Source organism: Falco cherrug, chromosome 6 (genome assembly GCF_023634085.1).
Source record: "Falco cherrug isolate bFalChe1 chromosome 6, bFalChe1.pri, whole genome shotgun sequence".
Lineage (NCBI taxonomy): Eukaryota > Metazoa > Chordata > Aves > Falconiformes > Falconidae > Falco > Falco cherrug.
In genome coordinates, this window is record NC_073702.1 from 80,041,310 (window position 1) to 80,066,009 (window position 24,700).

Here is a 24,700-nt window from a genome sequence, read left to right on the forward strand (position 1 = left end):
CGCCCGCCCGCCCGCCGCGGCGTGTGTCAGCCAGCCATGGAGCGGCCGCCGCCAGCCGCCGCCGGCCCCCGGGCAGCACCGGCCGCACCAGCGCCACCACCACCGGCACCCAGGGGAGGCGGCAGCGGCGGCGCGCCCGCCCGCAGCGCCTGGCGCCGCTGGGCGCAGTGACAGCGCCCCCTCGGCACCGCCGGCCCCCGCCTCCCGCCGCCGCCGCCTGCGATGCTCAGTGAGTGGCGGGGAGCGGGGACCGGCGCGGGGCTGTGGCCCGAGGCCCGCAGGGGACGGGGGGGCAGCGCGGGGCGGGGGGGGGGCGGTGCCGGCCGGCGGCGGGAGCGGGCCCCGGGCGCCCCGCCGGGCGCCTCGTGGCGGAGGCCCGCAGGCCCGGCCTGGCCCGGCCCGGCAGGCGGCTCCCGGGAGGCCGGCGGCCGCGGGCGGGGGCGCGGGCTCGGGTGCGGCCCTCGGGGGCAGCCGCGGGGGGTCGGGGGCGGGGGCCTGCCCTGCGGCTGGGGGGCGGGGGGGCTGCGCTCGTCAGGGGCGGGTTTGGTTTTTTGCCCAGGGTGGGCTCAGCGAGCTCCTTGCCGCACCGCTTCCCTTCCCATCTCCTTTTTGTTAATTTTTTTTTTTCAACCTGACAAGGGAAGACTTTCGCTTTCGCCTCCCCTCGGCCAGCGCTCCGCAGCCCCCCGCCGCCCGGCAGGCAACACAGCCCGCGGCGCCCCGGGCCGGGCTGGAGCTCGGCGGGACCCCGGCCCGGCCCGGTTCTGCGCGCAGGGCCTGGCGGCGGCTCCGCGCCCGGAGCCGGCGGAGGGCGGGGGGCGGTGTGTAGGGGGCAGGAGCGAAGCCGTGTCCTGCCCAGGTAGCGCAGAGGACTTCAAAGGCATGAAGCAGCAAAGGGGTGAAGCAGCGCGCTGCTTGGCTCTGCCTTCGCACGTTAAGATGAGGAAAAAAAAAAAAGCAGCAACACTGAGGAATTGGCAGTGCTTAATTCGTGAGCCGAATCTAGGGCCAATGCGGATGGATGCAGGGTTTTCTAAAATCGCAGCGGTTTCTTCTCAGCCTCTTTGCTCAATCGCCACTGCTCAGGCCAAAGCCACCTCTAGTTCCTGATACCTGCAGCACTTTTCCTATTTTGCACCACCACCACCACGCTGCGTCTCCATGTTGACCCGTCATGGTTACTTGGCTCTTTTTCTGAATTGCAGCTGCTGCATGCGTGAAGTCCCTCATCTCTAGGTCCACGGTTGTCTTCATATTAGTTTAGCCTTCTCTTGTTTATTCTGAAATTTTGTAACTCTTAGATGAATTTAACGTCACAAAATTAAAAATTAGGTAATCTAGAATTGTTGGTAGGTCCTAAATTTCACCTGTAGTGGGTGGTACTTCTCTGCCTACAACTGAAGCCTGAAACACTGTTCTCAGTAGATGGTATTCAAAATATGCTTCTGATGATTGTTTTATTGGTTTTTTATGTTTTATAAGATTGCTTGTCCTTGGTTCTGCTGTGAAGCTCACTAGTCTTTCCTCAGTCTGTTGGAAGGAAGAGGCTGCTGTCCCAGTGTCAAGACAGGAACGCAGAATCTTTAAAAGCAGCATTTCCAATACTAGTTTCCAGGCTCTTTTTCCTGTGTCTATACTGGTAATGTTTCAGGGCCGTGGAATCTGCCTAAACCTGTACCTGAGATGTAGCATGGGCAGGAAATTAATTTCCTTGGCCCAGTGCTTAGTACCCAGCTAATTTCCAGCTTTTCTAGGAAAGAGGAACTTGTGATGCGTTTTGTATCATCAGCCGCTCCTCTGGGTTTCTTCAGTGGTTTTGGTTCCTCAAAAAAAATTAACCTAATATCCCTTCTTTTTTTTCTTTGGTGCTCCGATTTGTGACACTGCAGAAGGTGCTGCATTGTAGCTGTGCAGACTCCCAATGTGTTCTTCTCTTTTCCCTTATGTATTTTGCTTATCAGTAAAAATGGTTAATGGCATTAGTATTTATTGTTCTCTGGCTGTTTGAGAAGAATGAAGCAGCTGGGACTTTTGAGCAACTGTTCAAGCTTTCTGCAGGCATGGACAGGGAACGCTATATGCTTTTCAGTTTGTTTCATATTTCAATGAAATTATTTTCATTAATTATAGAATGGGTTGAGTTGAAAGGGATCTTAAAGTATCATCTAGTTCCAAGCCTCCTGCCATGTCTTAAAATTGTTTGGAGGTTAAAATGGCAGGATTGTCCTTTTTTGCCTTTAAATTCTGCATCCCTGACCTGTTGTGAGCTGGCTCAGCTTGAACCCAGCTAAAGGCATTTTTGCAGCCTGTCCTTATGTTTATTTTATGATGTACTTTGATTTTGAGGGCTTGATAAAGAATATTTGTAGGAATGTTGGTTTTGCTTTTCTTGCACTTTTCATGACTGCTTTCCCTGCTCCTTGTGACATCACTCTTTGTAGTGCTGAGGGTGAAGTATAAAGGCAAGGTGAATGAAGAAACAAAGACCTGAAATGAAAGTAGAGGTGATAGTGTGGCTGCCAACGGGTGTTTCTCGGTGAAGATGCATTTCCTGTAAGGTAGTTCCTGGTCTGTCACCTGGGAGTAGGGAAAGATATCTTGAGGTACTTAACACCCACTACTGTGACTGCCCAGAGAAGTATAGAAGGTATGGGAAGGGAGCAGGAAGCTGTACAGATTGCATAAAGCAGCTGCGAACACTGCCTTACTAGCCTTGGCTGAAGAAGTGGGGCTTCCCTGTTATCCCCAAAGCTCTGAAAAAGGTCAGATTTGAATCAGCTGTCAGTGACTGCTCCTTTCCCAGGCCCTTCTCTCTTGCTGTTGAAATGTCTGTTCCTTGTGTTAGAATTTGAGACTACTGGATAATCTACTGCTTTTTTTGCCTATCATTTAAAATTTACTGTTTTCTCTGTTGGTCATGTGCTCACTCAGCAGCTTGAAAAGGCTGATCTCGGTGCTTCTCGTGTTTGTCACTGTCATTTCAAAGGGTCCTCTGAATCCTGCATCTTCCACACACCAATTCTTAGTTTCTCTGGTCCATTATGAGTTTATGAGGGGAATTATCTGTAAATGTATGCTGTGCCACAACGAATAAGGGTTTTCCCACCAAATCTAACCTAGTGCAGACTGATCGTGTAACTGAAGCAAAAAAGTATGGGCAAGGATATTTCTAGGTGCTCTCTCTTTGCAATTGAACCACAGACCTGAGGCTGATTCGCACAGTTCTGACTGGCTAAACCACTTCAGAAACATCTAGTTGAATCTGTTCCATGCCATTTTGGGAGTGAGTTTCTCTTGGAATAGAAGCCAAATACAACCGTCTAGATGCAAACAGTTTTTAGACCTGAATTAAGCATCTATGAGAGCATCTCAAATACAATTAAGTTGCTACCTAAACTTACGCTGTGTGGCAGACCGCGTGCAGAGGCGTTAATGTGGTCCTGGGCAGGTCACTTGTGCGTGAGTCCATGCTGCTGTCTGAAATGCAGAATGGTAACATAATACATCGTGAAGTTCAGTTAAGGGTTTTTTTTAGGAGGGGTGCTAAGATGCCGGTCCAGCCCTGTGTCCTCCCTTCTTTGTGGTCTTCATTAGAATTCTGTCTGTCTTACAGTTCTGTGCAGCAGAAAAAGCATTATGTTTGAGACAAAGTCTCAGATATAATTTCTTCAGTTGCAAGGAAGGTGAAAAGGAAGTTTGCTTTTGGAGTGGAAAAAGTTGTGGTTGAAACGCAAGATTTTAATGGTGCTATCTGGAAATGCTTTGAAAACTCCACACCTGTTGATGCCCCTTCCCCACTCTCAACCATTGCTTCACTTGTGAGAACAAACGGAAATCAAATTTTTAAGGTTTTTGCCAAAGCATATATGGGTTTGCAATTCCGCATGTCTGTTTAAAGTAACTTTTGCTGAAACCTTGCATCCCCATCTGCTTGGAACTTCACAGAGGGCTTATTGTTCTAGCAGCTGAGATAAGCACTAAGTGTGTGTGCATGGGTATTAGAAAAGGCTCATTTATGGTCATATTTTTAAAGCTGTCATTTTGTTAGAAATGCGGTTCTTATAAGGGGGGGAAGGGCATCCTTGTCTGTCTCTCTGAGAAGTTGTGTTTAATCAGGTTTAGCTACTCAAACCAGAAAACCTGTGTGCTTGTAAAACGTGTGCAGGTCATTGATAGTGGGGCTGTAAGGTGTAGAACTATCTTAAGGCAAGCTTTACCTATTATTCTGGTAGAATGAAACTGTTGCTTAGTTCTGCTTTTTTTAAAGCTCTTCAGGTTATCTAAACTTTGGTGTAAAATAGATGGCTATTGCGAAAGGTTGGTGGCAGTCAGGGACGACTGAAATAGCAAGAGAGCTATTGCATTCATCTTACTGAGGCTCTTTTATTACAAGCCAGAGGCCAAAAGCTAGCATCGGGCTCCTTTCAGTATCGAGATACTACCAAGTGGTGTTTGTGAGGATGGCTTTCAAAATTTGTATAAAGGAAACATCAAAGGATTATTTTGAATTATTATTTCCCTAACTTTTGTAGGAGGGAAATCTGGATAGATGGGGGCAGGTGAAAAAGGCAGAAAACTCTGCTTTTGTTTTGATTGACCTGGGTATTTTTCTGGGGGCTTACCTGACTGAAGTGCCAGAAGTCTGGCTCTAACCTTTACGTTCAGGTGATAAGCTGTTGCTTTCTAGGCTCCCCAAGCAGGTATGCTATATAAAGCATTATGATTCTCAAGTTTCCTTCTTTGTATATTAATTCCTCATTCCCTTGACTCTTCTGGAATTGTTTTGTTGGTTGATCAAACATAGGAATCAGAAAACAACTGGAAAATACCCAAACTGCTACTATCAAAAATCAAGGAGGAGAAACATTCCCTTTTTAACGAGTTATTTTTAAAAAAACCAAATGCTTCAGCTCACCACTGTGGTTTTAGTCCAGAATCCTCAAAAGTATTTTTGATTCCTCAGTGAAATTAGTAGAATTAGGCAGCAAAATACCTTCAGGGATCTGATTCGAAGTGTCTAGTTACGCCTTAGTACTGAGAGGCAATCGCCTCAAGGTTTTGTTTCATACTTGAGTAATGAAGTTGTTTGACTTCAGCAATGAAAATACTGAGCCGTTTGTTTTCTATCAGTTTTAATACAGCTGCGGTGTATGTTGATCTCAGTTAACTACACAGAGCCTCATCATCTCTTTCTTTTCTTTTGAGGTCATGAAACGCGTACGCACAGAACAGATTCAGATGGCAGTGTCCTGCTACCTCAAGCGCCGTCAGTATGTGGACTCAGAAGGTCCCCTAAAACAAGGGCTGAGGCTGTGTCAGACTGCTGAAGAGATGGCAGCTAATCTCACAGGTAATCCTATCGTATTTCCCTTGTGTGCTTCTTGGCAGAGTTGTGACAAGTTGAGTGTGTATACGTGAATTTGTCTGCACCTATGGACAGCTCTCCTTCTGAAATAAAGACACTTGCCAGTGTGAAGTTGGTATGTTACAAACGTTTGAAGAATGGAAATGTGGGTGAAAGTGTAACAAGGTGAGATTTGTGGTCAGTGAAACAGCAGGCTGAAATACCAGGTCAGGGTAGAGAAAATGTGTCTGTTGTATCCCAAAGAACATGAAGCCTGGTGAGCATTGGTTCTTTGGGTCAGAGGTGAGAAGAACCTACATAAGGAATTAAGTAGAAGCAGGAAAAATCAGTTGTACCTTTGTATTCCAGGAGAGCTGTATCATGTGAAATGGAGGTGGTACAGGCTGTTTCTTTTTCTGGCCCAGTCAGCTTTCTAGTTGTGAAAGCTCTGCTCTGTCACTTTTGGGGGGAACAGGGGGGGACTACCACATTCAATGGATGAGACAGTTGATTCTCCTGCATGCTCTTTCTCCTCGTTCTTAAAGTCTTCTGAATCCTGTTAAGCTATTTTCTTTTTAAATCATGTCTGTGATAGTCTTCATTGTAATTATTTTTCTTACAACAAACTACGCTGCTGCTTGAGTGCATACAGATTTTGAATGGACGTAAGCAATGTGGAGGTTATAAAAATTAAATTTACTTGTGAAAGTAATAGAAAATAAATACTGGGCCAACCTTTCGGTGGAAGTGCAAGAAGGAAATACTTTCTGTTAATGAAACTGTTTAGATCATGACAGCATCTCAGGCAAAGAGTGGTGGATACCTTAGTTACTTGCGGTACAACTTGATTTGACAAAACATTTGTTGCAGTATAGCTCTGTGCTTGTAGCTAGATAAGATTGGATGTCAAAATAGGTCTTCCCACCTCCAGAGTATACTGCCATTGTTATAATCCAAATACGAGTGACTTGTGGGTAAATGTCCAAGCTGATCTCTCAGGGGCCTGAAAGCAGTTGTGTAATGTTTTGTTATGAGAAGTGACTTACATCTTCTTAGTGTTTTTAATTTCCTTGCTCTTTTCAAAGTAATTATCAGAAGTTTGTTGTGACTCCCTGAAATAATACTAGGGGAGATAGGGAAGGAATGAAACCGAAGTAAAATGCTGAATTGTTTTTGATGGGCAGTTTTATGGGAGAGGTGAGTAGAAAGTCAGCGATGAAATGTAAAACTTGGGACCAACTATACTAGGAGGACACAAGAGTATCTGAAGTAGGAGACATGAATTGGATTATAAGCCCTTGCATTTGCATATGGCATCATGGAGAAAAAAAATCTTTTTACCTTGGTAAAGAGTGTGAATGAGTGTTTGATTGGATTTTGTCTTTTTACTAATCTTCCACCAAATGTTATTACTAAATTTCTTCTTATTAGTCTGTATCTTCTTGCCAGTACAAGGGTTTTGTGGCGGGTGATTCAGAACTTAGTCATCAGTTTTCATTAGAACTGAAAATGGTCTGCTCTCATGTATTCAGCTACTAACTCCTCCTTGTCAAACATGCTTGTAGTAAGCTGTCAGTATGCTACAGTTCCATGAATGACTGTTGAAAAAGAACAACCCAGCTTCTTGTTATTCTGACAACAGAGGCTGAAAATACTTTCTGCTGCAGTCACCTTAGTTTTGCAAACTGAGTAAAAACTGGCCGGATTCTAAAGCCTGCGGTGCTTTATTTTGGGGAAAGCAATCAAACATTTTTTTCTGAAGTTGTTTGTGCTTGTTCCTTAACCTTGCTTTTTCTGTTCAGCTCTTTTCTTTTGTTTGGCTTTAAATTAATGGAGTTGCTTACTTCTGTCTTCAATTGTGTGATTTCTTCCTTCATAGTGAAAACTGTCCTCTGATTGTGGTTTTAAATAGTTTTGGTTTTCAGTTTTACCTCAGCATTTTTTTTTGTCTTCTTCCAGAGTCTCATCAGTTCAGCCCTCCTCCATTGCTTCATACACATGCTGTATCTGTACAGCTCTGTTTTCACAGAATCATAGAGCAGCCCAAGTTGGAAGGGACCTCAAAGATGATCTGGTCCAACCTTTTGTGGGAAAGGAAGCCCAGATGACATTATCTAGCACCCTGTCCAATCACATCTGCAGTAAAATACAGCACAGAGCTTCCTCGTGACTATCCCATATTTCTGTAGAAAACTAGAAGAATATTTGAGGAAAGAATGTGTGACTAAGGAACAGGTTCCTCCAATAATGCCCGTAGTATACTATCAACATATAGGACTATCTGAAATAATGTAAAATTATATGTCATCACACTCATGTAAAAGAGGAATCAGTTGCTGTTAAACAGTGTTTACAGTAGTCCTGCATTTGTTAGCTGAAAGCAATGCTGCTTGTAGCCAACACACAAGACCAGGAGGGTACTGCCTGAGTTAGGAGTGAGTTCCTTTGAATTTGCTATCAGGTTGCATAGCTGGCTGCGAGTACTGGAAGTGAAGTCAAGGAGCAGAAGTTTCCAATAGATGTTCTTGTGACCTCTGGGGAAGGTGGAAAATAAACTGTGGTGAATTTATTAATGTGTGGGAAGGCTATGGTCAGTGTTTTATTTCTACAAGGAGAAAAATGCGCTTGAAAATTTACTCTTGTTTTGGAATCAGTTGAGCTCTTGATCTTTTTTGCAGTTCTGGTTGGTGTAAAGTTTTGGGAAGGAAAAGAATTAGAATTTGAACTTGTAACTGGTGTGTAGGGTTTGTTGGGATGGGAATGAGCTCTAGCATCATTACTGAAAGAGCAGGGCATACTTGCCTGATGATTACCTCATCAGACTGTTCCAGCATAGGTAGCCAAAGTTGATGTTCCTCTTTCGGAACCATGAAGTGTATCTTCATTTTGGAATTAAGTTGTTTATGCAGAGAAAGTTGAATAAGTGGCACGGAAGGAGCACGTCATAAAGCCAAGGACAGTAAGTTGGGCTTGCATGGCACGAGCTAGGTGGCAAGTCATTGTCATTCTTGCTGACATGAGGCCACCAGAACTCTGGGGAGTTGACACTTGTATATAACCCTGTGACACAATGTAAAAGGCAGCCCTCACATTTCTGGTTTTCTTTGCTCTTACAGTGAGTAGTATGAGTGACACTGAAAACTCACTAAGCATTTTTTAGTTGCTATGTGTGCACCCATGCAGTTTACTTTCTCATGCTAAATGGTGATTATATTCATTTTTAAGTCAGAATAGCAGAATTTTTTACTCCAGCTGTTGAGTAATACTGGTATGTGAGCCTGGTGTTCTTACCAGTTTTGAGTTTCTGAAGCAGCCAGGCTGTAGAAAGTGCAGTGTTATCTGTGACTTTTGGCAGATTATATTTGTTTATTTCTAAACTGATGGGAGAGAAGATAGGGTATTGGTGCTGGAATCTGTATTTGTTTTTTCCCATGAGGGGATGATGAGTACAGCCCAGCTCTCTGTTTCCAAAGCCGAATTGAGCTTGCCCTGGAGAATTAGTAAAACATAGCTCATGTATTTCCCTAAGCTCCAGGAAGATAGACCTGTGTATTACCAGGGAGAGAGTGAGGGGAGAATAGCAACAGGCTGCCTGAATGCCATGTGCTGATCTCTTTTAAATTAGAAGCACTGAGATGAGCTGGAGGCTGGCCTATCTCTCTTTAGCATGTGAACATTTTATGATGTTGTTTATAGACTCCCAGGGCTGTCAGACTGTGCATGAGTCAAATGTTGGAACAGAAAATGATCAATCAGGAGTAGGGAGGCAAGGGGGCGGGGAGCGGAGCGGGAAAGGGGCAGGGGAGACTGGAAAAAGTTGAAGGCATTAAGAGTGATGAAAATGGGTTTTGTGGAGGGGAAGTTATGCATTGGGAAAAAAAGTTGGAAAGGAGAACAGTGAAACTCCTTGCCCTTCTGTGTTCTTCTTAGAAGATCTTTGAAGTTTCTAATCAGTGGTATTTGTATATGCTTAGGGTATGTTGGTGGGTGTACATAAACTTGCACAAAGATCCCTGTCGGATTCAGAGAGATGAGCAGTAGAGCAAAGGTGTCTGGTGCCAAAGAAGGAGAAGCCGATTCTCTCTCTAAATAGTTCAGAACCACTTTTATCAGAGTTGATACTGGTTCTGAAAATCAGTTTAACACCATCTTAGGAGACCGTAACAACTGGGTTTGTCAGATGCCAACTGTTCTTTATTGCAGAATCCTCAGGGAAGAAGACACATTTTGATTAAAAACTTGTAAGTGTTTGCTTAGAGAGTCAGTGTGTTTCCACCACCACTTCTGGGAGACTGATAAATGATGATGACTGCGATGAGGAATTTGAGACTTGGGTAGTGGCAGACCTTCTGTCCATGATGGTTGGTGGGTCTCACTAAAAAGAAACTTTGTCTTGGAGAAAGTTGTAGATTGCTTTCCTCATCTTTTCTGAGTGCGAAGTAGTAAAACTGCTGAGTATCTTGTAAAACTGTTAAGAGATCTATGATGGTGTGATTCTGAATTTCTTGGGAACTGAAGGTTATGTTTGAAATCATAAAAATGTATTCTGGGGGGAGCAGGTGAGTTGCTGAGGTTTTTAGAGGGTGGTTTTTTTGAAGCTTTCAGTGTACTTTCTCATTCGTGTTCTGTCTAGGTTGTTAATGCCATGTTTAGATGCTTTGGACTATGTCATCCCAGGAATGTCATCTTGGTGGCTGCGTTGGATTTTATGAGAAGCTTTGTTTCCAGACACACGTGTAAAACTCCTTAAATCCTGATCTAATTTTTACTTACTTTATTTCACAGTCCAGTCTGAATCTGGTTGTGCCAACGTTGTGTCTGCAGCTCCCTGCCTGGCAGAGCCACAGCAATATGAAGTACAATTTGGACGATTACGCAATTTTCTCACAGGTAAATATCAGGAAGCAAGGAAGAGGAAAGTAGCTGCCTTTTTTGTCATTTCAAGGAGTAAAGGACAATATAATAAAATTTATATAATCACGTCCCTAACAATCTTTAGATTTCTGGTTTTGAGGTTGCAGTTACTACAATCAGAAATATTTGATGTTTTGTTGTCTGACTGCTGCTGAGTACCTTTGGGTTTTGTAGATCGCTGACTGCCCGTTCTTATTCAAGCATTTGACATTTGTGGATCTTTTAGACAACAGCATATATATACAGGACGAGCAGGAAGATTAGAGTGGTTTATGTGAAAGGCAGATAACTTAGAAATTAGTGTAGTTCCCTGCTGTCTCCTAGTTTAGGGGTTTAATTTTATTCATAATTGGCTTATTTTTATGGTGGTCTAGAGTTTTAAGGGGGAATTTGTTCCCTTAAATTACTGGCTTTGAGACTGGAGGTGTATGACAGAAAGTAAAAAAATACTCTTGTTCCGTAGTGTAATGCAGAAGACAATAATTATTTTTCTTTTTATAGTTTTTTAATAATTAAAATAAAAGCTACACTTGGGAATGACCTTATTTCTTCTATACCTCAAATGTGGGAAGAAGAGAGCAGATAGGATTTTTAGAGAATGGTACCAAGGGAAGTGAGGTTGCCACTCCTCCCACCTTCAGGCATGTCTGCATTTGTCCAGCGTAAGGATTTGATCCTAGTGTGTGTAACACTAGGATTAATATTCCTGATAGTTGTTCAAGGGAAAGGGAAGGAGGCAGACAGGAAGGCAGAGGCAGAAAATAGTGAAGTCTTAGCCTTGCTGCCTAGAGCAGTTCAACACCATTGGCCTTCAGTATTGGAAGTAAATTTTTATGGTTTAATGGATTTTTGAGAAGTATGATTGCTCTGTTGAGTGATCTAAGTGTCACTTGAGGAAGCGCTGTGCATGGTTTTGGTGTTCAGGTGAACTGTTTTCATCTTTTTTATCCCTCTTGCTCAGTTTTGGGTTCTTGCACGCATGAACTGCTGCTTTTTTTGCAAGGGAGTAACTTGCCAGGCAGCCATAAGGCACACCAGGACGCTTCCCATTTCTGTGATGCCTGTCCCCAGGGGCACTGAGGAGTGGGCAGGGGACTTAAGACCACTGAGTAGTTTAGGACTTACTCTAGAGGTCTCTAGTTCAATCAGCTGCTCAAAGCAGGGCAGGATCAGAGTTTGATCAGGTTGCTCAGGGCATTGTCCAGCGAGGTTTTGAGAATCAAAAAATGTGGAGATTGTTCTGTACCTGGGGGCACCAGCTGCAGGGCTGATCAGGTGGATGAGAATTTTCCTTGCAGCAGCTTTCCTGTTGGCCTTTCACTTTTACTCTGAGGCTGGCTCCTTTTTCTCCATAATGACTCACTAGGTACCGAGGGCAGCAGCTGAATACCCCTTATTCTCCACACTAGACAGACCCAGCTCCTGTAGCGTCTCTTCATATGTTCCTGGGGAACATTTTCGTCATTCCTGTTTCTGCAAACTTCCCATCTCTTCCCTTTTCCCCCCCACTGCAGAGTGAGGTCCTTCCTCTTGTTGCATTTCTGGACCAGAGCACCTTCAAAGAGAAGAGCACCTGCTTAGCTGCTTAGAGCTTTTACTACATATGACCACTGGTTTCACTGGCTTTGGCTCAGTTTCAGTAGGTCAGAAAGGAGAATGATGGCTAAGTATGCAAATACATGTGTGTACACTGCACACCACACAGACTTTGTGGTTACTTAAAGAGAAATGGGACAGAGGCACAGTATGGACCAGAGAAAGTCTGGAAGAGTGCTCAACAGGAGAGGAAAAATAACCTGATGGAAAGGGGGGGGAAAGGAATATGCATTAATGAGTGACAGAAGGGAAGAACAAACTGAAAAGAAGCAATGCTGTTTAAACACCAGCAATGCTGTTTGAGAATCAGCAATGCCTATTTTGTTCCAGTAATGTGGACCATTTGGTTCTCTGGTAACTCGTTGTTGTGGCCCTGTATGTTGCCATGGTGTTCTGCAGCTGGGCTCGGCTCCTTACAGCTCTGCAGCCAGCTGAACATGGCAGGAAAACAGCCCCAAGAAGCTGGAGAAGGAGGTGGGGTGGAGCTGTTGTACCGATTAGCCTCTGCAAGGTACAGCACAGCCTAATTGGGAGATTGTTACACTGTGTACTGGGAATTACTGCTGGGATTTGCCTTGGCAGAGAGAGGGGAGAGAGAGAGAGAAAGCATGCACATGAGCAGGCACAGAAATAAAACAAGAGCGCAGCACACTGCAGTACATTTTGGAAACCAGCTTCCCTTTCCCTGGAGACAAATCAGTTCCATCCAAAGCACCACATGCAAGTTTTATCGAAGCTGAGATGGAAAAAAGCCACCAAAGTTAAGGCCCACACAAGCTGGGTATATAATGATGACTGAAGCATGTTAAATACTATTTTAAGTATAATGAGTAAATTTTAAAGGCCATTTATTGCAATAAACAGAGGGCATAGTTTTTCTTCTTAAATAAACAGGAGAAAAATTCAGCTGTCGTGTTTTATGAGGTAGTATTTTAATAGCTGGCCCACACTTAAAAAGGGTTTTGAAATATCTGCGTTTTGTTCTGACAAGGTGCCTCACTGACTTGAAAATCTCTATTCAGATCTGTAATAGGTACCATGTATCCCATACACAGGTGACAGAAGAGGTTCACTTAGATGCCCCAACAAAAGTGTTCTTTTGCTTGCTCTCTGATGCTACTGTCCAGGCTTTTTGCAGTAATTGTCCTTGTTCTGTTTTATTCCCAGTAGAACGTGGATTGAGAAATCATTCAAAGTTTGTTGCTTTTTTTTATATAGATTCAGATTCACAGCACAGCCATGAAGTGATGCCTCTTCTGTATCCCCTCTTCGTCTACCTCCATCTGAACATGGTCCAGAATGGCCTAAAAAGCACAGTGGACAGTTTTTACAGCCGCTTCCATGGCATGTTCCTGCAGAATGCCAGCCAGAAGGATATCATTGAACAGTTGCAGACTACCATGACTATTCAAGATATCCTGTCCAACTTGAAGCTCCGGGCTTTTCTGGACAACAAGTATGTCATCCGCCTTCAAGAGGACAGCTACAACTACCTTCTTCGCTACCTCCAAAGTGATAACAACAACGCCCTGTGCAAAGTCCTGACCTTGCACATTCACCTGGATGTGCAGCCCGCCAAGAGGACTGACTACCAGCTCTATGCTGGTGGGAGCTCCTCACGCAACGAGAGCAACGGCCTAGAACCCAGTGATGTGCCAGCTTCCATTCTGCAAAATGAGGCGGCGCTGGATTTACTGCAGGACAGCATTAAACGTGTCAAGGATGGGCCCCCTTCCTTAACGACCATCTGTTTCTATGCCTTCTATAACACGGAGCAGTTGCTGAACACTGCAGAGATTTCACCAAACAGCAGGCTGCTGGCTGCTGGCTTTGATAATTCGTGTGTGAAGCTGTGGAGCCTGCGTTCCAGGAAGTTAAAATCTGAGCCCCACCTCGTTGATGTGTCCCGCATCCGCCTGGCTTGTGACATCCTGGATGAGGAGGTCTGGATAACCTTCCCCCCACCCCCTCTTCCCCCAACCCTTTCTGTCGAGGTGTTTTGAGCATTGCTTTGTCGAGTATCTAATACTGTCTTAGGGGACTGTGAGGCTGTCCTCAACCTGCCTGCCTTGCCACACAAATTTTATAGCTTGCTTGTGGCCTTGTTCTTTCCTGCAGTGGTTGTAAATAAATACTGCACCAAGGTGCAGTGAGTTTGTGCTGGGGTCATAGTTTGTTAGTCCTAGGTGCTGATCTTCCAGCTGTCCTTGAACAGACGACAGTACACAGATAGCCCAGTAAGGGCAGATGACTAGAGAAGGCACCCTTTCCTGAGGAGCACGCAGCCTTCTTCTGGATGGGAAGATGAAACACAGAGATGCAGGCAGTAAAAACACTGTGGTGAATGAAGACTAGAAGGAAAATGGCTCAGAACACCATATCAGAAGGGTGGAGAGCAGGGGAGAGATGCAGACAGAGGAAAATAAAGACAAAGTAAGGAAGGAGCTAAAGGAGACTGGTCTGAGGCCTCTGGAAGAAGGAGAGATGCCTAAGTGCAAAATTCTATTTCAGGAATCACTTTAACCAGAGGTGAAGCGTTGGCATGGAAAAATTATGCAAAATGGCTCTGCTAAGGAACCTGCAGTGTAGAAACTTCAGAGGCTTCCCACTCTGGAGTGCTGGAGACAAGGACAGGGATGTGTGTGCCTTCACATGCCAGGCTAGATAGCATCTTCTCATTTACTCTTCCCCCCTCCCCCTTTTTTCTATTTTGCTTTTTGCCTTCTAGTCCCACCCTTCCTCCACTCTTGCCAGAGCTTCCCACATAGCATCTTATATTTGGTTAGAGACTAGAATTTGTGACTCTTCTCTTGTTTAATCGCTTCCCTTTTGCGGGTGGGGGCAGCGGGAGCCCCCAAAAAAACCCCTCATTTGCTCGTGTTGACCGTTTAGCAGGGGAAACATCCTTTTTTCCACTGTTTTTTCTTCTCATAAAAATTACCTAGTGGCAGGGTTCTGTTTATTTTGGAAGACTGCAGAGAGCTTTCTGTATGCCAAGATCTATGGTTAGGGATTGCTTTGTTAGTCAGCTTGAGAACTAGAGGCAGGCATCCAGGTGAGATAGCACAGTGGCATGCTCACTGCTTCCCAGGTTAACCCTTTCTGCAGGGTGAGCAGGTAAGTGGGTCAGACTAGCCCAGGATAGAGCTAGGGACTTGTTTTCATTATAAGCTGCAACAGCTCGTAGGACATGTGACTGTGTATTGCCTGTCATGGAAACCAAAAGTCAATAACCTGCAACAGAGGAGAACTTCTCTGGTAGATCAGCAGGTCACCTCCTTTGGCTCCAGACTATAGAAAAGTGAGATATTGGCAGGTTATCAGGAGTGTGTATTAGCTTTTTTTGGCACGTAGGCACATACTTGCATATTGTACGTGTGTTATGAAACAGCCGTGGAAGCTTGAGTACAAATGGCTCTTGTTGGCTGTTTAATATTTTCTGTGTCCTGCAGTATTTGTGCACAGGTCTAAAACCAGAAACTGGTCAAAGACCAGCACGGATCATACTCATCATTGCCCTGAATGACTTCCAGCACTGACAAAACAAATAGCAAACTGATCAGGAGTTCAAAGTTAAAGGAGGACATCAGCCTGAATGCATTGCTGGTTACATGTCCCAAATGCAAACGAAAGCCTTTAGACTACAAAGGAAATAAATCCCAGTGTCTGCAAGCCCTAAGTGAAAATACACAGGCACCCACAGGGTCGCAGGTGGGAACAGACCAGCATCCACTTGGGTGCCATGGGAGTGGAAGCCACAGATACTAAGACAGCTCAAACAAGACCACCCTGACCACGCTGCAGCTATAGTAATGCAGCTCAGTGTGAACAGGGGCTGTTTTTCAGACTGTCACTGCAGTCTGATCAACAGCAATGCACAGCGATAAATCTGATGAAAACTTTGACAAAGATCAAAAATTCTGAATGTGCTTTCACATTACTTCAGTGAGTTCTGTAGAGTAACTTGTGAGGATGTTAAACTTGATTGGGTTTTGTAAGGTTTCTACATGTTGCTTGTTTCGCTTGATGTCTGTATAGTTTAATTAGCTTTAGATACTGTATTTAAATAGTAGTGCCTGAAATAATTATTCTTCAGCTTGGTTTCTGATTTGCTGCAAGCAAATAGGTCTTTCTGTTTATGAAGATACAGAAGTCTAAAACTGTGCTAGTTTCAGTGGATCTTGTTCAGGGTGGCACTAAAACTGCACTACTGGGTTTATTAACTCTTTTTGTGTATATACATAGATATATATATATAAATGAGGTTGAGACTTGGCAAAAGTGTTAAGAGAACGTAATTTTTTCCTAGACCACGTAAAGCCTTTGCGTCACTAAGGACAAAGTTGTCTGCTCGGTGTAGTGAATATTGCTCAGTGTGATGCCCCCGTGCACTTCACCAGTGTTGCCTTGCTTCTTGGAAACACAAGCAGCTTACCATTTTGAGATAAAGTAATTCTGTTTTCTTTATAGTAGCATCTCACAAATGTCACTTCATAATCTCTTTTACTTAAGGTCCAGTACAAAAATGCAGTTTTGCAGCTGTGAAAATGGGCGTATTGTCTGTCTCTTTGCAATTTTCCCATGCTCATGGCTGTACTACGTAAATCAACAACAGAAAATAATAATCTCTGTTCCAAGCCACAAGAGTAGCAGCCTTTAAATTCTGTGAAAACTAAGACTTGACCATATTCAGTTCTGCTTCTAGGATTCTGCTTTTTAAGTGGCAGTGGTCCTTCAAGTGGTAATGAGCAGGGATGATGCTGACACTTTGGTGGATGGTACGTGGGAGGGAATTCTGGAAGGAGCGATAAGAAATGTCCTGCAAAGACAGCCCATGGTATCTACTTCTGCATCTTTCCCTGCTAGGAGTTCCCTACTATAGGCAGATAAGAGATCTTTCCCTTTTGACATCTTAAGAACACTTGCAGGATGAGAGAGATCACAACACCCAGGGAAACCTGTTACTAGTTAGAAAAAAAAGGAGGGGTGGGGTGAACTTTTGTTTTGTTTTTTCGAGGTTATCATTGTTGCTTTTTCAGGCTTACTCATTCCCTTGAGGCTTATGCTGGGTGGAAGATCAAGATAATTTTTGTCAGCTAGATAATGTTTGCTGCTCACAAGGTTAAGTGCATCAGCAGTACATTTTTAAGGGTCCAAATGACTGTCATGCAAAATCCATTGCTGATTTAAGTAATAGCTGAGGAGTTGGGCAGTCTGTCCGTAGGTGTACCATTTGGAAAGTGTCCTGTGTAACCAAACATGCCAACGTTTTTGGTCTTTCCAGTTTCTTAATAACATAATTTTGGGGATTCCTATACTTGCTCAGGAAGTTTTCCTGTTCACTGTTGAAGGGTAAATTTGGTTTTTTAGGTTGTTTTAGTAGTATTAGTAGGTGTTCTAGTTCTATCCTACTACTTAAAATCTGTTTTGATAGTACTTATTTTCAAAATGGAAAATTCAAACAGTAAAAGTTAGCTTTTAGTGTGTGTGGATTTAGGTTATTGATTAAAATAGGCTTATGTAACTTAATTTCTTGTCCATTCCAAGGAAATACAAATTGTTCATGCTAACCTCGAGCAGCAACCGTTTCAGAAGGAGCTAATTGATATCTGGGTAGTTTCCAGTGGTATGTTACATCCAGGAAATATATTCAGTGTGTGGAATTGGAATCCTGAAAAAATACTATGAAGAGGGATTTCCTGCCTCCCTGCTGATTTGTAACACAGGTTGCAACCTTCCTATAGCTGCTGCAAATACATACCTACATGGTAGTAGCTGTGGGATGCAAGGAACACCGTGTTTGATCTGACAAAGTAATGAAGCTTGGTTCTGCAAGGCAGTAATTTAGTGGCTGCATTTCAGCTGCTTTATTAATTCGGTCAGCAGACTTGGATAGGGAGGAAACAGAAGAATTCAGCGACGCGGAGGCGTTATAGGCATACTGGGTTTGGTGAGCTATAATACAGTGTGCAGTTGTTATATTAAGTGGGTTTCAAACAGAAGTCGAAGTAAGACTTGCAACCTGTGACTGTGTAGGAGCGTGGTTTTGAATGCTGCAGAAGGCATCGACAAATAAGCTGCTACTGTAATACAAGAAGAAGAGTACATGCTTGTAAGAAAGAGTATGTGCTTGCAGGCAGCCCAAACAGCCCTGTATGAATTTGGAATCACAAAATTAAGTACCTGGACTTGCAGAATTTACAGAAACTATAATACAATATAGGTAAGTTAAATGGGCTTCCACTGGTAACTTGTCAGGAATCTTATGGTCATAATTAAATAGTATAAAATGCTGCAGGTGTCAGCCTCTCTCCTTTAATGTGGTTAACAGCCTAGAGATGCTGTGGATTCCAGCAAGAAAAGGTCTATCAGAGGTAGAAAAAGCAATTTGAATAAGAATGGGGCTTTGCATGCTAGAGCCTGCAATTTCTCTCTGCCTTACCCTCCATAGCAGAGATGAAGTTGGCTCCCAGCCATATCATAAAACTCGCATGGGCACAGACTACTCTGAAGAGAATTAACATTGCTAAACACAGCTTGCTGCTTACTACTCAACACACAGCTGAGATGGAGAAAGACAGCGAGCTAGTTAGCTCAGACTTTGCTCACTTCTGATGTGAGATTTGAAACCACTGGAGGAGAAGGGCTTTCAGGACTACTGTTAAGTCTGAAGCAAAACTGTCTGTGGATCCTGAGGTCAGAGGGACAGGAGATGTCATGTCAGCCAAGAGAGCTGCTGATGACACACTGGCTTGTACTGGTCGTCAGCAGTCCAGCAGCCCTGGGGAACTGTGTTTCCTCTCGGGGCAGGAAGTGCTCCTTCTGCAGGAAACGGGCCAGTTGGTGATGATAAAAGTTAAAGGGGCTGCTCACAAACAAAAGGGCGTTGTGTTATATTTGATGTGCACAGATTGTCTGTGGATGAGTGTTACTGGTTCAGTACTGAGGAAGAGTGTCTGCCTGATAGCCCCAAGGAAGGGTGATCTCAGGCTGCTTACACAGGTGCACCCCAAGCCATGGTTATCATGCACTCTGTCAGTGAGACCTCAGCTTGTCAGGCAAGGACACTCTCTTGAGCTGAGATGTGTTGAAACTTGTAGCCTTTGAGTGTTGAGAGGTGCTACTTGAGTAGACTCAGAGGCTCTTACCCTCCATTGGTAAGCACAGCTCACTGAACGGTTTTTAAACATGAAAGCCTTTACTTGACTATTTGCCCTGGTACTTGAATTGGAGAATTACAGGATAAAAAGGTTTCCAGTGCCATCGTTTTTGTGTTCATTCATCTTCTACCCAAAAACAGATCCTTTGACCTAAATAAGCTGCATACATTTGCTGTTTTTGAAGGATGAGGATGTGAAAGCCTCCTGACGGAGCTTGCATGGAGAAATAGGTATAACAGCTTAACTGGGTTTCTGTTCACATGTGGGACTAAAAATGTCCAGCAGACACCTTGTCAAATATGCTTTGTCTTTCAGTCTCCTGCCTTTTAAGATATCTGTGTTTCTTTTTGTCTTCTGTGAGATTCACTTCCAATAATGACCACACCAAAGAACAGACACAAAGATCTGTTTCAAGATCTTAGCTAAAAGTTTGGTTGAGAGTGGATAGGGAATAACATACGTTTTTAGCAAATATCCTAATATCATAAAATATCATAAATATCATAAAATATCCTTTTTTCCCCTATTTGCACATAGTACCAGGTTAAGATGCCTTCTGGGGTAAGCATGAGGCTACCCAAAATGAAGATAAAACCTTTATATAAGTCTTATCTTGCCATCACTTTCAGCATTGACCTAGATGTAGCAAGTGCGCTAGCAATGTTTGTGCCTCAAGAGTTGCACAAAACGTGCCATGTCTAAAATAACTTCTTCTGTATTAACATCCGCCTGTTTTCCTCATGGTGGTTCCTGTATTTGTTGAACAAATAAACATGCTTTCCTTTCTTGTTTCTTTTTCTCCTCCCCAACCAGGAGGAAGAGGACGACAGCGCAGGCACAGAAATGAAGATCCTGAGAGGACACTGTGGACCTGTGTATAGCACAAGGTTCCTTTCAGACAGTTCAGGACTCTTATCTTGTTCTGAGGACATGTCCATCAGATACTGGGACCTTGGGAGTTTTACAAACACTGTGTTGTACCAAGGACATGCCTATCCTGTCTGGGACTTGGATATTAGCCCCTGCAGCCTGTACTTTGCCAGTGGTTCCCACGATCGCACTGCGAGGCTCTGGTCATTCGATCGGACGTACCCGCTGCGAATATACGCAGGCCATTTGGCGGATGTAGACTGTGTCAAGTTCCACCCCAATTCCAATTACTTAGCAACAGGCTCCACGGACAAAACTGTGCGCTTGTGGAGCACTCAGCAAGGCAACTCAGTGCGTCTTTTCACAGGCCACCGTGGCCCTGTGCTAGCACTTGCATTTTCTCCCAACGGTAAGTACCTGGCATCAGCGGGTGAAGACCAGCGGCTAAAGCTGTGGGACTTGGCATCAGGAACTCTTTACAAAGAACTGAGGGGCCACACGGACAACATAACCAGCCTTACTTTTAGCCCCGATAGTAGTTTAATTGCTTCAGCGTCGATGGACAATTCAGTCCGGGTCTGGGACATTCGGAACACTTACTGCAATGCCCCTGCAGATGGGTCTTCCAGTGAACTGGTTGGTGTATATACCGGACAAATGAATAATGTACTGAGCGTACAGTTTATGGCCTGTAATCTTCTTCTAGTGACTGGAATTGCACAAGAAAATCAGGAACATTAATTATTTTTTTTTCTTAGGGAAGTGGGTGGGTGTATTGAATGCCAGAGTCCATTGCAAGCTGAGATTACTGACTGTGAAACACTTTTCTTCCTCTGTCCCCTTGAAAGGCATGTTCAGAGTGATGCAAATGCTTTAAAATGTCTTGTCCACAAAAGGCCTGTGCTGTTGAATGGAATAAGGAAAAAAGGAGAACTGGTAAAAATATGTATGCATTCTAATCTTGAACTTGTAAGGATGGGGACAAGGGGAGTAAAGCCAGTAGCTTGGGGAAACCAAAAGCCTGGTCCAGACAAGTGAAACTGCCAACCAGATAAGCTGCTGACCTGCACTTAAATATCCTGCATTGATTAATGGGCACATGTTACCTACTGTTAACTGAGGCTTGAGTGTGTGGAGAACTACTGGCCCAGTGTGTTTTGTTTGTTTTGCTTTTGTTTTCCTGGTATTGCAGAGGACCAGCATCTTAAGACCCCTCTATTAAAAGAACATTATCTATTTTCTAAGTGATAGTGTCCTAAATATTACAGCTCCCTAGAGCACTTCTGGAATATTTTGGACTAGCTAAAGTAGAAAATACCATCTTTCTTTTTAGCGAGGGGATGGAAATCTGACCTCAGTTGGGGCCCATCTCTGCATTGTCGTTTGGGTTTGGTTCCTGGTACTAGCTGTGATATTTGTATTTATGTTCCATTAATTAGGAATCTTTCTGAATCTGGTTGCACTGTGTTTTGAGGATGGGAAGACAGTGGGGGTAGAGCAGTGGTTTTAAGGGTAATAAACAACTTGCTTTGTCTGGAGGGAGGACACAATAGAACTGAAGCGGCTGAGTTTGGACTCCTAATGGAAATGAGGCATGTCAATCCGCCACTGCACCTCACAGAAATATTTCCGTAAATGGAAATTGGCAGTCTAGGGAGAGGGAGACAGGGAGAGACAACATACAAAATGACATGGGAAAAAATAGTATTACTAAATTATTGTGCATAAACAGAGGCAGCTCTGCCAGTGTTGGATTTTTCTCAACATGTTGCAATATCAGTTTCATGAACACTTTGTGAGATAAGTCATCAGCATTTACAACAAGGATCTGCAGAAAAAGCACGTTCTAGTTTGTCATTTGGAGAGATTAAATATTTCTGCTTTCTGGAAAGAGTTATTTTGTATTTTGTTTTCTATTAAAAGCATTTAGTTTAAAAAAAACAACATGGTTTTGTCCCTTTCTGGGAAATTTGCTCTGACTTGCATGCGAAGGAGAGGTCAGGAGCATGCTTCTCTGATGCTGCTTGAGCCAGAGCCCACTTGGCACTTGGAGGCTGAGTCTGGTGGTCTCGCTCACTCGGTGCATGCTATTTTAATAACCCCCTGCTTGCTGTCCACGGAGCTGACTTGGCAGGTCACGGAGCAGGGTGTTGACACAGCTTTGTAGGCCAGCTAAAACACACGGGGAGGGTCTAGGTGCACCCTGAGGTGTTGTTGTACACCAAAAGGCCTCATTCTGTGGTGCTGCATGACCTGTACTTTGTGGTTTGATGTTCTTTCGAGCAAAGGCACAATCCTAGTATATTCTAGGCAGGCTGTCAGTATTAAATGGTAATTCCCTTCAGTTTACCTCAGACTTTCTGGACTTTCATGAGCAAATTCTCTGAGAACATCCAGTGTAAGAGTTTAGACAATGGCTCACAATTGCCTCTTTTTTTCTCTTCTTTTTTTTTTTTTTTTTAATGTCTGCTTACATGTCGGTAAATGGCCAAAACCTTTTATCAGAAAAGTGTTTGACCGTTCTGAGATCAGTGACAGCACGTGCTGCAGTTCAGTTCTGAGAGTACCAGAAGCCCCTCTGTACACCTAGAGTTGAATGCCATTGCTAATCTGATGGCTGGATATCAAAAGTGTGAAGCAGCTCAACAATCTCAGACCAGGATCAGGCATTTGAAAAAAACAAAACAAAACCACCAATATGGGAGATGGTTGTATTGCTGATGCTTTGTGCTATGCGGATTCTAAAGAGACCTCCTTCAGATCTATTGAGGTGATACTGCTCGCTAAACTAAACACATTGTATTGTTCAACCTGTAGTAATCTCTGTGATAGTTTTGAGTGGTTTTGCTTGATTCTGTAGATTCTAGCCCAAAGATTTCATTGTGAAATGACTGCTGTTATATCATAGCAAAGTACTGAAGTGCTTGGCTGAACACCTGTGTGAACACCTAGGGAGGATATGGCTCACTAGTGCTCACTGGAGTTCATTTTGCTGTTTGTTCCCATATGTCCTGAGCAGTGTTTAGATTTAGAGCAGTTGGACTTCAGTGCTGAAGTAGAGCAAACAGCCACCAAAAGGGAGGGTGGGGGGTGAGATGGACAAGGAACAAAGTTTTCCTTTAACATCTGAATTCTACAGTGGAATTGAGGTTTTTATTGGTTGGGTTATTCTAAAGTATTTTGCATACAACAAAAGTGACAAGTAGAGAGACTCGGGAAGCAAATCCTATTATACATAGGCTAAAAGATGTGAAAGTGATTTCTGAGGTGCTGGAAAAACAGTACCACTAATGATGCACTTTGAACCTATACTCTGTGGACAGGTTTTGGTGCTCATGGAATGTAAATGTTTGAAGGCAGGAAGCCAGGAAACAATCTAGACTATGTAAGAAATGTGTGCAGTTGATTGACAGGCTGATTTTCAAGCTAGAACAGGGAGGAAAGTATGAGTGGGAGGAAGGAATACCATTAAGTCTAGCAAAATTTGGACCATAATCTGTGTAGTTCAGAACTAAGTCTGCATTTGCACAGGCCCTTTCCTTACTCTATTTTAAACTTATCATAAACACAAAAGCATTTTAAGTTGATATAGTTAAGGACTCAAATATTAATAAGCATCGTAGCAGGGACTGTTGCTGCTTGTGAGTGTGCGTAACACAGTTCTCAGTCATGTAACTGGGTACATCTTCCCCTGCAGAGCTCTGCCCACTTTATGCACCTCCTGGACAGCGCACAGTGCACTGCAGTGGCTAACAGGAGATGCTTGGAGAAGGGGTATATAGACAGTGGTCTTTCCATGGTTCACACAACTCCTGTCTTCCCACAGTTATTGTTTGTTGGGTTTCGGGTGTTGTTTTTTCAGTAGACCTCCAGAGCTGCATACTATGTATTTGCAGTAGCCACTGATGGATGTAGGTTCCATTAATTTTGTCTCATCCCTTTTCTTAATCAGCTATATACTTGTAACTTCCACAGTTTGTTGCAGCAAGAAGTTCTACACCTTGATTTTATAAGGGGGGGAAAGTTCTTCCTTGGTTTTGACATCCATTCCTTAACCTCTTGAATTCATAATGACAATGAACAGCAAAAAACTTTTTCAAAAGGTGTTCAGGTAGTCCGGGTCACAGTAAACACAGATAAAACTGAGGTACAAGTCCATGCTTGGTCACAGAATACTCACGAAAGGGAAGTGTTACTTGCTTTAATAAACAAACTGCTACACCCATTGACAAGTCTTACCTTAAAGTTGCCCTTCCCACTGTGAGCACTGGCATCTCCTGAGCAGTGTGCTGCCGCACTGTTCAGTCTAAACATCTTAACTTCCCAAATGGTGAAGTTCATTCTATCCCTCCCCATTCTGGTTCCCTTGTGAAAAAGCTGTCTCACAAGTGTTTTTTAAGTCTAAAAACATTTTACAGAAGTGATACTTCCGTTAACGGATCCTTCGGGTTTGCCAAGAAAAATAAAAAGGACTTCAGGCCATTTTGGTAACCTTGTTTCAACTGTTGCTGACTTTGTAGTCCTCCAGGCTCAGCAGGTTCTTCAACCAAGTCCTGAAATGGCCTTCCTTCTGAGTGGTGTCTAGTTGCTTGTGGTGAGCCAGGCTCTAAAACTGTAACATTACAAGACACCAATGTGACAGTTAAATTAACTGCCTGGATGTCCCTTGCCAAAGACTATCCCATCATGCTGCACGTTAGCTATGGGGTTTTTTAAAAAGTACTGGATAGGAGCCCAAACCGACTGAAATAACTGAACAATGCTCACCATGCTCAATGTATTTCAAGTACAAAATACTGGTAAAGTTTGTCTCCAG

The 24,700-nt window shown here is 43.7% G+C and overlaps 1 protein-coding gene across 1 annotated transcript; it reads left to right on the top strand.

Moving 5' to 3' along the window:
• Nucleotides 1-6: 6 nt before the first annotated feature.
• TAF5L (TATA-box binding protein associated factor 5 like) lies at nucleotides 7-21,775 on the top strand. The gene is made up of 5 exons (XM_055714221.1): nucleotides 7-229; nucleotides 5,206-5,350; nucleotides 10,130-10,234; nucleotides 13,073-13,797; nucleotides 19,828-21,775. Exons 2-5 carry the CDS (start codon nucleotides 5,209-5,211, stop codon nucleotides 20,623-20,625), a joined length of 1,770 nt encoding a protein of 589 aa, XP_055570196.1. The 5' UTR covers nucleotides 7-229; nucleotides 5,206-5,208; the 3' UTR covers nucleotides 20,626-21,775.
• Nucleotides 21,776-24,700: the final 2,925 nt, after the last annotated feature.

Excerpts from the sequence above, each read along its gene's own strand:
- TAF5L (XM_055714221.1), top strand. The coding sequence starts at position 5,209 with ATGAAACGCGTACGCACAGAACAGATTCAGATGGCAGTGTCCTGCTAC. Across the intron at positions 5,351-10,129 it reads GATGGCAGCTAATCTCACAG|TCCAGTCTGAATCTGGTTGT; the intron begins GTAATCCTATCG and ends TTTATTTCACAG. Across the intron at positions 13,798-19,827 it reads GTGACATCCTGGATGAGGAG|GAGGAAGAGGACGACAGCGC; the intron begins GTCTGGATAACC and ends CTCCCCAACCAG.